At 43.5% G+C, this 13,247-nt stretch overlaps 1 protein-coding gene across 3 annotated transcripts in view; it reads right to left on the minus strand.

The window, feature by feature from the left end:
- The window catches only part of CTNND2 (catenin delta 2), an 886,845-nt gene that overhangs the window by 366,302 nt on the left and 507,296 nt on the right, over positions 1-13,247 (minus strand). For all 3 annotated transcript variants that reach the window (XM_032470087.1, XM_032470083.1, XM_032470094.1), the window contains one exon: positions 8,962-9,156. In XM_032470087.1, coding sequence (XP_032325978.1) covers positions 8,962-9,156 — 195 coding nt within the window. The remainder of the gene's footprint in view (positions 1-8,961; positions 9,157-13,247) is intronic.

Consider the following 13,247-nt stretch of genomic DNA (forward strand, 5'->3'; position numbering starts at 1 on the left):
TAAAATTTATGAATAATGTGCTTTATGTTATGTGGGCAGGGGTTTAAAAATTTAGGCCAGGCATAACCACGCTCATGGAAGAACAAATGCACAGAGGTAAACAAAATTTCATTTTCTAGAAGAGTTGTGAAGAGCCAGCCAGTAGATGAAGGGCGAAAGGGAAAACTAACCACACCTGACATTTTTCAGCTAAATGCATTTTTTTTCCATTCAGGAACTAAATGTCGGCACTTAAGCTTGCTGAGTATGGTTACTAACATCAGCAAAAATCGTTCGGTATATAGAACTATTTGTTATTATTACATTAAATACCGTGATTAACAGGAAGGGAGAGCAAAATGGGAGCAACCAAGATTTAATACTGAAACGCAAAGAAACATTCTTGCTTAAAAAAAAAATGATAATAATATAGGTAAGGGGAACAATCTGACCAGTCACACCAAAAAAACTCTCCAAGGACCTCAAATTTTAAAAGAATATAAGAGGACTTTAAGAAAAATCCTCCCAGCAGCAGTAAAAAAAAAAAAAAAAGAAAGAAAGAAAAGAAAATTATGCAGACTTTAAGGAAGATCGGGCCAAAATGTGAAAACAGAGTGTGAAATGCAATTAACTTAGCAGAAACAAGAAGGCAGCGTCTCAGCATACGAGGAGGAAGAAAAGGTGACGGAAAGTTTACGAATATTACTAGGCTCAGATTTCTATTTTGCTGTGGCCTTCTTGAGGGGAGATGTCAGGGAACTCATTTGGGGCTTGGCTTCTGAAGTGGGACAATCAGGTCCACATCCCGGGCATCAGGCCCATTCTTGGTTTGGGGCAAGGTCCTGGGTTCTCTAAGTTCTAGTTCCCTGGTTGTAAAGCGAAGAAAGGAAAATGGCCTCATGGGATCATTACTTGCTTTAAGTGCATGAAAAGTGTTAACTGCCTCATATGCACAGAATGTTAAACAAATAAGCTCTTATTATTACTTAACAAAGCTGAAATCAGCTCCCATTAGAAAACGAGTTTGCACAGAAGGCACAGAGTGAACGGCCCTCACCGCTGGGCATCGGACTTTATAGCTCCTGTTAAGTGTTTCTTTTGTCGACTCGCATTTTCTCCAACAACTCCACCCGAGAATTAATGCGGCATTCTTCACTTCACAGGTTGGGAAACCGAGGCACAGAGAGAGGACAGAATTTGCCTGAGTCGGCCTTGTATTTAGTAGAGAAGGAATTCGAGCCCTTGCACCCTGCTTCCGGAGTTTATGCCTACTACCACCAGGTTTATAAACTGGATTGGGTTTATAACCTCAAATATGTATATTACTGAATGTCTAACATGGTGAGAAAACTTGGGAAAACGTTATGAAAGGCCTAAAATTAAGGGGAACGTCTACCAAAAGTACAGAGAAGAGCCAAGTTTGTAATAGGAATCAACAACATGAATATTATATTGAAAAAAATTATTTCACCTTGGTGTGTTAACTCATTTACAATATTTCTCATTTAATTGAATTGATTGAGATATGCAGAAAAATCCAACTTTGTTCATTTCTAGGAAAATCAAAAATAGGATACATATAGTTATCTTTTATTGTAAAGAGCTTTCCAGTCTTAGTTTAATCAGGAATGTTAGCCATATGAAGAAAAAAGAGGGAGGACTGGAAATCTAAGATGGGTAAATAACCTGCAGAACGATCATGTTTTAAAAAATCATGGTCACATTCATGGTACTTGACAAATGGCCTTTTGGAAGTCTCATTCCTGAATCAGTTTAAACTTCTTTTAGGTCACAATAAATAGGGTACTGATGAGAATTTCAAATATAAGATCAGAATTCAAATTGGAACCGCCATGCACGAATCAATTAGAGACTGATCAGTGCAAGGGAAATAACGCAAAGCAGCAACAGAAATGGGAGAAAAACACACTACATTAAAGGGGAGGTTATGTGATCACATAGAAGGAAATGCATGAGAATTGAATCGATCTCAAACCGACCATCAGTGACGTAATAATGTAATGCCTTAGAATTTTTTAAGCATTTTTAAAATTGAATTCTCCCTTTTCGCCCTGCCTGTTCAGACCATGGAGTGGCTTACGCAGACTGTGGCTCTCCATTAATACAGATAAGCAGATACTGATCACACACTATGAAGAGTTTTCTCTAATACCATTTTCCCTTTAACTTCTGTCCTGTTATACATCTTCTCTCATTTGAGTTTTAGAGCTCAGCTAACCAAATCACCACCTTGCAGAATTACTCTGTTCAACTGAACCTTCTTACAGCAAACATTTGAAGTGGACGGTGCTTTCTCAGCTCTGTAAACACTCCTCTCCCTTCTCACCTGCTCTGCAAACACCCCCTTCTCCTCTCAGTAAGCTCTTACAACTCAGTGAACCACACTCCTGGTCTCTTTGGGGAGATTTTTAAAGTAGCCTCTTCAGCAGTTGACTTGAGACTTCACCCAACATCTACGCTGTTCATGAAATTACCTGTTTTCCAGAGAGCTACAAAAATAAAGGTCTTGTTAAAAAAAAAAATGAAAGAGATGTTCTATGTGTTGTATTTCTTTAAAAGAAGGAAAGGGAGATCCTTTTAAATAAATCATTCTGTTCTTATGATGATAGACAGTTACATGCATTATTTACTGACAATGGAAGAAAGGGAGAATGGAATAAAATACAAGAATCTGGGACATGGAGAAATTCAGAGCAGTAGAATACAAAGTAGGGCTCAGCAAAAGGAAGAAAAAAACATTAATTTTTGTTTTTGTATTATTTATCTTTGCTTTCATGTATATTCGTATATAGAGAAATATGAAAACATAAAATACACTTACACATGTTATATAATACAAAGCAAACAAACAATAAGCTAATTAAATGATATTCCTTCTGCAAGCTCACAAAATAAAGATGGCTTAGGTGACAATGGGTCCAAGAATGTGGTCTATAAACTTTTAAAGCTATTCTTTAGCTAACAATAACTATTATTTCAAGATGAGGAACTTTTACCACCCAATCCATCATATTCCTAAAAGTACTGTCACCTGAGCTGAACTCCCAATTTTCTGCACTCTACACAGGTTAATCCAAGCTAAGCTTGATGGAAAAACATTCAAATGTAAACGTAACAAAATCTTTTAACTTCATACATCATTATTTTTCTGGGGGAGAGGCATTCAGTGCAGGGGTTTTAGTAGCAGGAGAACCATTAGCGTTGGCATTGATTATCGGTGTGTTGGCGTTTCTGAATTTTACCAACTATTCTACCAGCAAACACTGTTTTCCTCCAGCTGTAACCAGCCTTTGTATTTATACCATTTAAGGGGAGTTGATACAGGCAAGCATCTGGAAGCTCTTCCTGGTTTTAAGATTATATTTATCATTAGGCTTATTAAAAATTTCCAGTTGGGTAATAATGGGCCCCTGATTTTTTTTTTTTGACTTCAAAGAAGTAAAAATTTTAACTAAGAGATTATGGCGGATCTAATTTGACTTGCTTTAACGAGAAGTGATCACTTTCATAATTTGAAGTCACAGCACTTAATAAGTAATAAACTGTTAATATTCCACCTCTTGTGGACTGAAATGGTGATTTTAATTGAAATGTTATTTATATTTTATTGAAGAAGAGTAAAAAAGTTTTATGAACATGAAGTTCTATGTACTCCCTCTATGGCTTTATTGGTAGTGGCTCCTATTTCAGAGAATTGAGTTTTTAAAAACTGCTTTCTCCATATTGGCAAATATTTTCATCACGTTCTTATTCCTTTTTATGTTCCAATATTTTCAACTTCATAAGGATATTTAGCAGGTTTTCTCCTGGCAATGGACCTGCGATAATTCATTCTTTACAACAAGTTGATACACAGCACAGAAAGCTTGTTTTCTCCACTCCGGACCCCATTTACCCAAAAGGAAATTCACGTGACGCTCATCCCAGCAGACGTTGGTCATTGTCACTAGTTCAGAAAGATGTGTTTGGGGCAGGTGTCCGAGTTAAGTGTTCGTGTTAATCAAATGACTCTGAAGTTGATAGTCATTGATAGGCTTGAGTTTGAAATAAAAAATGTGTGTTATTCTGTTTTAGCTCAACAGACTTTCTCATAAGCAAATCCATGAGATCACATATTCCTTGTCTGGCTCTGCCTTATTGCATAAGCTGTGCTTTGTACAAGTCTTATCCCAGACAAAGGTATGTTTTATTTAAACAGACTCCCTAGTTAAAAGTGTGCCTCTTTAAATTTTCATTGTGCAAAAAATGAAGCCTCAGACACTGGAGGGGGGGCAGTCCTTTGAGAGCAGGCGGCGACAGTCACATCACGTCTGTCCCACTCACGGCTCACTAGCCTGGCTTTTCTGCTGCAGGTCACAGGATTCCTGCCCAGGGAGAAAGCATGATGTGTGCCTGGTGAGAGGGTCCTCCTCTCCAGGGAGCCCCGCTGCACGGGGGGACCACTGCTGATTCAGAAAGTGACCAGTCTTGCTCTCTTATGCTGCCAGACCTCTGGGGCCACCCTGCTGGCTTCTGTCTCAGTCCTGTCCTGGGGCGGGCAGCTGCTCTGTTCTGTCTCCACCTCCCTACAAAGAGCATTATCTGGGCGCAGGGAGGCCGGCGGGCCATCCGCCAAGTGCACTCCCTTCTGCTGGGACTGAGCTGGGGTGAGGTCTGCGGTCCCTGCCCAGCACTGGCTGGCATACCCTCAGCGTGAAGGGTCAGAGTTAGGTCTGGGGTCGGGGGCAGAAGACCCTCTTCAGACCGCCTTCTCTGGCATAGCCATGGCCTACGGAGTGTCTGCCAGCTCAGCTAAATAAAATCACACTGACTTTTTGGTGTGAGGCGTGACTCCTGTCGTACGCTTCACCATCTGCCAGCCTGGAGCAGAAGAGAGGTGAGAAGTAGGGTTTGCAAAGCCTGATCCTCTAATGCACACAAATGTTTACACTTGCGTGTATGTAAGTCTCCAGCTTTTTGGTTTAGGAAAGCCTAGAGAACCTTTTTGAACCCCCAAAGGTAGACTGTGGTCCTTGTCGGAGTTGGGGTCTGGGATCTACACCGGTCTTCATAATAAAGTAACAGGGGTGAGAGGCTAACTCTGGCAGCTGAGAAAGAGAGATGGAGAAGGAAGGTGGAGAGGAGGGACGGGCAAAGATGGTGGTAGTCTGGGCGTAGCGGGAAAAGCTAACTGAGAAATCCCCTTTGGTGGGTCGTTCAGGGAACTTGACCCTGTTTCATCTTCAGTGACTACAGCTGTTTCCCGTTCTCCTCTGTACCTCTCAGATCTAGCACAGCCTGTAACTCAGGATGGCCCGAGTGGTATTTGGAGTAAGGGAGGCCCAGGGATGGGGTCAGCAGATGGTGTCCGGGAACCCAAGCGACCAAGGGTGGACACCTTCCCTCACCCCCACCCCTGCCGAGAAACTAGCGGAGGGATGTCTTGGGAAAGGGTGAGCTTGTGCGCAGGGCAATTGTGAGCTGCATGTTATCTAGGAAAGAGAAGACTGTGTGTTTAGTGCCGTCATTGATTCTTTGTCTTCAACGTTGTCTGAAATATTCATGTCGCCTTTAATGTATTTCCTTCAGTTACCAGTTATTTATTTCATATTTTAAATCCTTCTCTGAAACTAAAATTGACCGTGCATGAGGACACGTAGAATTAAGCTTCTTTGGATCTGCAAGTCCATCTAGCTTGTGGTTCGTCTTCAACAGATACTGTCTGACGAACAGGAGATAGACGACCGTGAAGCTCTCTAGGTGAAAATGGTGGTATGTTTATTTTGGTTTTAAATGATGAGTTTTACAGATGCAGGATCAACCAAGATGACTCTTAAGAGCCCAGGTTGCAGGGCAAGACTGCCTGGGTATGAAGGTTTACAGACTGGCTCTGTACAACCTGTGTGACCTTGGGCGGATCACTGAACATCTCTGTGCCTCAGTATTCTAATCTGTAAAATGAACATTGTAATAGCACCTCCTTCACAGGGTGGTTCTGGGGATTCGTAGGTATGCTCCACGCACTTAGAACGGCCCCCGACAGTGGCAACGTGCTATCTGCTTTGTCATCTGTCTCACCTGCCTGATGCTCTGGAACCTCTAGTAATTCCCTAGTTGGTTACACAAGTGCACTTGTCTTCGTTCCCAAATGTTGACTCCTTGAAGAGGGGCAGCTGGCCTTCAGTTCCCCTGCCCCTCTCTCCCTGAAGGATCATCTGGAAATGCTCTGGCGGGGGCACTGAAGGACCCCCAGCCAGTGGCCTTACTTAGCAGCAGAGACATAAGGCTGGGAAGTCATCTCAGCGACCAACTGGAGCCAAAAGCTAGTGGCCCCTGGACGCTTCAGGTCCAACAGGCCTCAGAAGAACGTCTCCTCTTCTCTCAAGGAATCAGGGTGTTTGCTCTGACTCTGGAAGCCACTTAAAAGTCTGCTCCAGTGGCCTCCAGGATGGGGTGTGTAAAGTACAGGGGATGTGAAAAATGAGCCCCTGGGTATGGGAAAGCACCTTAAACTGTTTCTTTATTAAAGTTCATCCTTGATCTTTACCAGATATACTTTAATAATACTGCAATAATAGGTGTGTGATCTGTACGTGAGATATACACCCGGAATAAATGCTTTTTCTCAAACGTGGATTCTCACAGAGGCAGTTCCTGGAGTTGTCGGGTGAGCTGGTCAAGGTAAGGACTTGAAGTAAAATGAATTCAGTGTAGAGAGAGACAGGAGGCTGAGCAGGTCTGAGGGAGAGAGGGTTGTGGCCTGAAGCTTAGGAGCTGGAGAGGGGTGGCTTCTCCCCGCCTGTCCCCAAGAGACCATCCACATACTTCTGGAAATCTCTGTAGTGTTGTGTAATCAGCGTATTTCCTTGAAAGTGCAAGTTTAAAGCTGCAGGCTGGAATGGGGTCTCGGGCACCTGGTTGTCGCAGCTCAGCGATCTCGGCCAGGACAGAGATCACTGTCACTGGGAGAAGGCCAGGCAAACAGTTTCCCACATGAAGCCCTCGGAGGATGCTGCTGCCTTCCCCCACAGGAGAGACCGGAGAAAACACCTGTTCCTACTCAGCCTAGTTCTCCACTGATGGCGTGGCGCAGAGGTCGGCACACTTCTGGGAAGGGCCAGAGAGTGAGTATGCTCAGCTTTAGCAACCACATGGCCTCTGTCACAGCTACTCAGCTCGGCCGCTGCAGGGTGACAGTAACCACAGCTGATAGGGCAACAAGTAGGCGGGGCTGGATTCCAATGACCATTTATGGACTCTGAAATCCAGATTTCAGACAATTTTTACATGCCACAAAATATTATCCATCTTTGGATTGCAAACCATTAAAAATGTAATCATCATTCTAAACTCACGAGCGCTATTAAGCAGCTGGCCAGCTGGGCTCAGCCTGTGAGCCGTAGTTTGCCAACCCCTGGCCCAGAGAAGACACTAGCTTTGCTGCTGTCCTTGTCCTTTTTTTTTTTTTAAGTGTGAACATCTTTCCCTGTTTTTAATTAGCAATCGATGAATAGAGTATTTTTTTCCTATTGTAGCTAATTTTTCATTAACCTCCCAGAAGTTTATCAACAAGAGATAATTCTAAGAACATATGAATATGGAACAGAGACTCAATATAATCCTTTTTGTTGTCAGGTTCTCTTCAAATTAGACATTGAATGTCACTGAGATGATCTTTATCTTTTAGAAGAGGTGCATGGAAATAAAATTACCTTAATTAATAATATGCAACAAAAGAAATGCTACAATAGCCCAACCCCAGACAGACTGGAGTGGATTTAGCAGGATGAAGGTGAGGGAAATTCTGACAGAAAAATAAATGGGGATGCTTTCTGTCTGAACTGAGATGTGCATCATGAACCCTGGATGGCATTTACAATGTCAAAAGTAAAATAAAGAGCACTTTGTGCCTTTCTTCCTACGATGCACTGAAATATTCAAATGTAAATATCAATAATCAACTCTAAAAGCGACACGGCTTGCCTGGCTTCCAAAACGTATAATTTAGGATTATAATGCAGTTTAACGAAATTGCTACTCTCTCCTTCATGGCAACTGGAAGTTCCAAGAGTCTGAAGACGCAGAGCCCTGGGTGCCAAGTCCCCATGTCTCAGCCCCCGTGCAGGGTCACGTGTCTCATCAGAAATGAAGGACAAAGCTCTACTGACTGCAAACCAGAGGCATAATATTTTTCTAAGTTTATTTAGCCACGTGAGGCTTTGGAGTAAGTGAGATTCTATCTTCTCAATTACACTGATTTGCTAGTTCAGAGAAGTGTTCTTTAACACACTTAATCATGCCATTTGACCAGCTGTTTCACAAACAGCTTCCTTTTCTGGAAAACACTTGTCTTTCTTCGTGCGACTTGTGGCTGTGTTCAACTCAAAATATGTATTTAATCCAGGAGAGCCAAAGAGTTGAACCATATGCAATCACCAATACCCGACCTTTAAATAATAACTTCCTATGATTCTACTTGATAGTGTGTATGAAATAAATTCTCAGTGTCTTACAAAAATACGTCACATTTTTAGTAAATATGTGTTTCCACCGCAAGCTTGCCAAATAAGTGGACTGTACTATTAAGAAACACTCACCAGCTTTAGGCATGTGCCTTTACATGTCCTGGACAATAAAGACTCTGCTTTCTCAAAGTGGTTATATTCATTAAATATATTACTGATGATGCACCAAAACTTAGTAGTGCTTCCTTCCATTTCCCTGTTTGAGAAGCTTACAACCCCCATGGGACTTCTTTCATTTGCCATAGCCTCAGGGAGCTAAACTGGAGTCTCACTGGGTTCCCATCATCATGATCACAGGCATGAATGTGAGAAGCAGGGGGCATCACAGTGCTTCTGAGCAGACGGTGCACGCGCGCACGCACACACATAAACACTCCTTTCACGAGGGAGTGTTATTTAAGTCCCCAAGTAGACCCACCCCTCTGGGGACAGTCCACCCGGGGCCCTGAGTACACACCTGTGCTCGTGCGGTACGTGCCGGTGTGTGCTGGCGGCAGAGGGTCCCCCTGGCTCTGGCTGAGACTCCTCATGGGAGGCTTCTGATAGACGCGGTCTTCATAGATGGGGTCTATGTGGTGCTCTGGGGACTGCAGGGCCCGCAGCTCTGGGCCCAGGTGGCCGTGCTGGCTGCTGTATGAGGCCCGGGACCCAGCTGAAATAAAAGAACAAGGGGACATTAAGATCCGACCGACATGCAGACAGATCTTGTTTGATCAAAGACATGTTCGAATTTGGGGGCACGACGGAAACACTGCAATCTGCAGAAAAGCTAATGGATAGCATGGGATGACAGCAACAGGTCAAGCTAGTCAGCTTCTCGGCATCAGCCAGCTACCGTGCTCTGCCCCCAGACCACATCTCCTAGAAGGATGCTAAAGATCCTGAGAAAAATCCACAGTGAACTGGCCAGTGAAACAGCGTTTTTCTCAGCCTAACCAGTGGAGCAGGCTTCTTCGAAGAAACCAGGCAGACAGTCAAACCCAAAAACCTCTTATTATACCACAGTCCTTGCCCCTGAAGTTTTACAATGGGAAATTATTATTTAAAATGATGAGCAAATGAATAAGCCGTGATGGCAAGCCATCCTGGCGCTGCCCCTGAAAAGTGGACCAGAATCTGTTCTCATCAGCAGTGCTTCCCTGGACAATGAATGAACCAAATGTTCAGACGTAACAACAGCCTAAGTCCCTGAGAGTAGCAGATTTTAAAGAAAAAGGTTTCCAAGCTACATTTTCCTTTACCCTTACCCTCCAAACTAAAGCATGTGCATTTAGTCTATCTTGCTCTGAAACGGCCAGATACATACACATGGTGCCACTAACTGGTTTAATTTACAAATTGAGGCTGCACATCCTTCGCCTGGTAGGAGACGTAAATCCTTACTGGTGTCTCTTGCTTGTTGGGTTTTCTACATTGCATGGGAAGAGACGTGGCTTTAAAGCAGTGCTGTGAACCAGGGAACCTCTACACCAAAGGAAACAGAGTTTAATGAGGGCTAAGAGCTTGAGTGGACATGTGAAAAAGAAGATGCTGACTGAGAGCGAAGATTTCATCCAAGGTACAGCGAGAATCACAGGAGAAGACATGCCAGGGGAGCCACGACCCCAGGGACAGATGCAGTGGAGGACCTCTAGGGACAGAGAAGGACGCGGGGCATCAGTGAGTACGGAACTCAAACAAGAACCAAATGAGACTATGGATGATTTTAGCAATGACCCTTCAGCTAAATCTCCAAGGCTAATACCCGCATGGAATGCTAGCATTTAAGTGTCAACTTCCTTTGAACAGTCCCAGCTGGAAGCCCTGCATTCCAGCTTAAAGCAAGAGGGAGTTGGAACTCCCTGATTGGTGATGTTTGCGCACAGCTCTACCTCTGTCCAAGGTCTCCGCCGGTGGCCACTTTACAGACAACATCTTCAGTGCTCAAGGGCTACTTCCTCAGGATCATCTAACCCTAAAGATTTTAATATTCTTGTCTAGTATATTTGGAGACCAAGCCATTCAAAAGCTTTGAAATTGCCAGCAGATCGATGTTTTCCTGGTGTATTTTCACACGGGCTGCTTTACTTTTAATTAAGCGCAAAGCAGAGCAGTTCTAAATGACTGGGGCAGTGCTGAGACTTCTTTGAATTCAGTGTTAATAAAAAAATCACTGAATGATTGGAGGAAAGGGAAAGGAATAAAGTAGGCAGGTTCCTTACCTTTCCCTTTGCTAGTAATTAAATAAATTCTGATTTAGATAGCATTCCGTTGAGGGATAGATTCAAAATTACTGTTTTGCACAATTCAGTTCATTGCATCTGATTTATCAAATGCCAACATCACACTGAATATTATCTCATGCTCAAATTTTCCAGGAATATATTTAAGTTATGATATGCTTTGAGTTCCTGCTGTCAATTCTTCCTACTTCTGAAGCTTTTGATAAAATTGCCAAGGACTTACAAGCGTGAAAACAAGGGAACAGTCATCAGATCCAAACGCCACAGAGTTAAATAAAAGTTCTCCATCACTGGCAGATTTATAGTTGTAACCCATATCATCATTCCTTGATGGTAAGCAGCTGGAAACATCCAACGATGAGCAAGGATTTGCTGGCCTTTGAAGTGGTGGCGTGATCTGAGGGCAGGTGTGAAAAGCCTCTTTTTGTAAGCATTTACTGGGCATTAGGAAATTGTTATCACTATATAAATCAGAAGTTAATGACCAAGGGTCCTAGGCAAGAAGCAAGAATCTTAAGATGAGGTAGATTATCAGAATTTCCATGTGCTGGTATTAAGACAAAGACAAAGTAAAATTATTAAATATTTGAATAATATACCATCCTTTTTTAATTAGCATGCTTTTGATACAACCTTTAAGTTCACAGTGTTTCCCTGTAGAAACATCTGTGCAAAAGACACCTGCATATTTCAGCATTATGCATAGCAATGAGATAAGGCATTTTAAAAGGAGCGTTGTTGACACTCCTTTTCATCCATTGTGATCAGGTTCCAGTTGCTCATGGGTGGGCACAGTTACTGGCAAGAGAGACAGAGAGAAGTCAGAGGAAACAGAGATGCAAGGAATTAAAGGTTAAAAGTGCAGCTTCTGGAATTCATGCCTTCTACCACTCTTGTTTAAGAAAGAACGTATCAGATCCATATTAACAAGGCCTATTTTATTTGGGGCAATTTTGAGAAAAAAATTCTCCCACAGCCTCTTCTGGGAGTATGCGCCAAAATTTCATGAGATGGTGAACATACTTGCCAATTCAAAGAAGATGCACTTTTCTTTAGTAATAATTTCCTTTCACCATTATGGTCTATTTGACAGTGAGTCCTCAGTATTACACTGGACTCAAAACACCACTGGCAAACATTTGTATCTTTGCCAGGAACCAGAACAATGTGAACATAACAAGAAAAAAATGCTGGAGAAACAGACTTTGTCGGAATGTCACAGATGTCAAGGCCGATTATGTTGGTGGAGAACAATTCTGAGAACTTCACCTTGACCAAGCGGACGGTTCAGAACTGCAGGGTGACAAAGGGCCATGGAAATACGGATGAGCCAAAGAGAAAAGGCAAAGCAGACTCCATGGACCAGACCAAGTGCATCACCTTCCCCCGCCAGCGCAGACATCGGTTGTGTGAATGTAACGAGTGTAATACCCGTGTCCAGACAGCACTTTATGACCAAGTTCTGCAACGATGCTTACCTCACCCTACACTAAGATTTCAAAGCTATCACATGCTTTACTCTTCCCTCCCTCTTCACAAGACAAAGTTTGGGTCTAGAGAGCTCAGGCCCTGATAATTTTCCTATCTGATGTTTCTGAAATCAATGGGTTTGAAGATGCCCATCTGAAACATGAATGCTCAGCTTACAGGCTAAGACAGTTTGTGATGCAGGAGGGCTGAAGGGTGAAGGGCACTGTAATAGTCCCACGGGTGCTCTGGGCGGGCCGGGCCTCCTGCAGGTCCCGGAGGACTGGGAACCTGCAAACTGATGTAGGACTGCACCTGGGACAGTTGCTGCACAAGAGTTCACATCTGCCCCAGGACCTCAGTCACCAGCTCACTGCTGACTCGAAGGGATGCTCAGATGGCCCAGAACCTGGTCCCTCCTGGCCACTCGGCTCTGGCACTGCTGGTGGGAGGAGAGAGGAGAGGTTCAGTTCTGCGCAGAGACGGAGGTAAGGGCAATCGGGGCTCAGAGGGGTGGGCACCCTGGACCCCTGGAGAGTGGAGGGGCCCTACGCCTTCACTCCAGCACCACCACTTACATGAGCAACTCCTATGCAGAAGCTTGAACGCACGGCTCACCTTCCAACTCTACACATGATAGGGGGCCTCGGGAGGGAAGATACATAATATCCAAAGGTGTGAAGTAAACAGAAGCAGCATCTAAATCTACTGCTCTTCCTTGTGTCAATTTTGCCCAAACAACCTGAAATGGGAAGATACGATTTGGGCCCCATATCTGTGTTTAACCAGCAGGGCAAATCAAGGCTAGTCACTGGACCTCTCTGAGCCCTGGTTTCTTCAAGCATAAAAATACAGATAATAATACATGCGTCTGTGTGGCACACGATTGTGGGAGGATCAAGGAGAGAGAAATCGGGTGTGACGGGCTCTGCAACTGATAAAGCGACATTGAAAAAAGGACTCTCACACCACTTGATCTTAGAGTCAAGAAATGATGCGATCTCGTGAAAATACCTCTTTGGATTTAAGCAATCAAACACTACTTACACTAGCA

The sequence above is a fragment of the Camelus ferus genome, chromosome 3 (assembly GCF_009834535.1).
Source record: "Camelus ferus isolate YT-003-E chromosome 3, BCGSAC_Cfer_1.0, whole genome shotgun sequence".
Classification (NCBI taxonomy): domain Eukaryota; kingdom Metazoa; phylum Chordata; class Mammalia; order Artiodactyla; family Camelidae; genus Camelus; species Camelus ferus.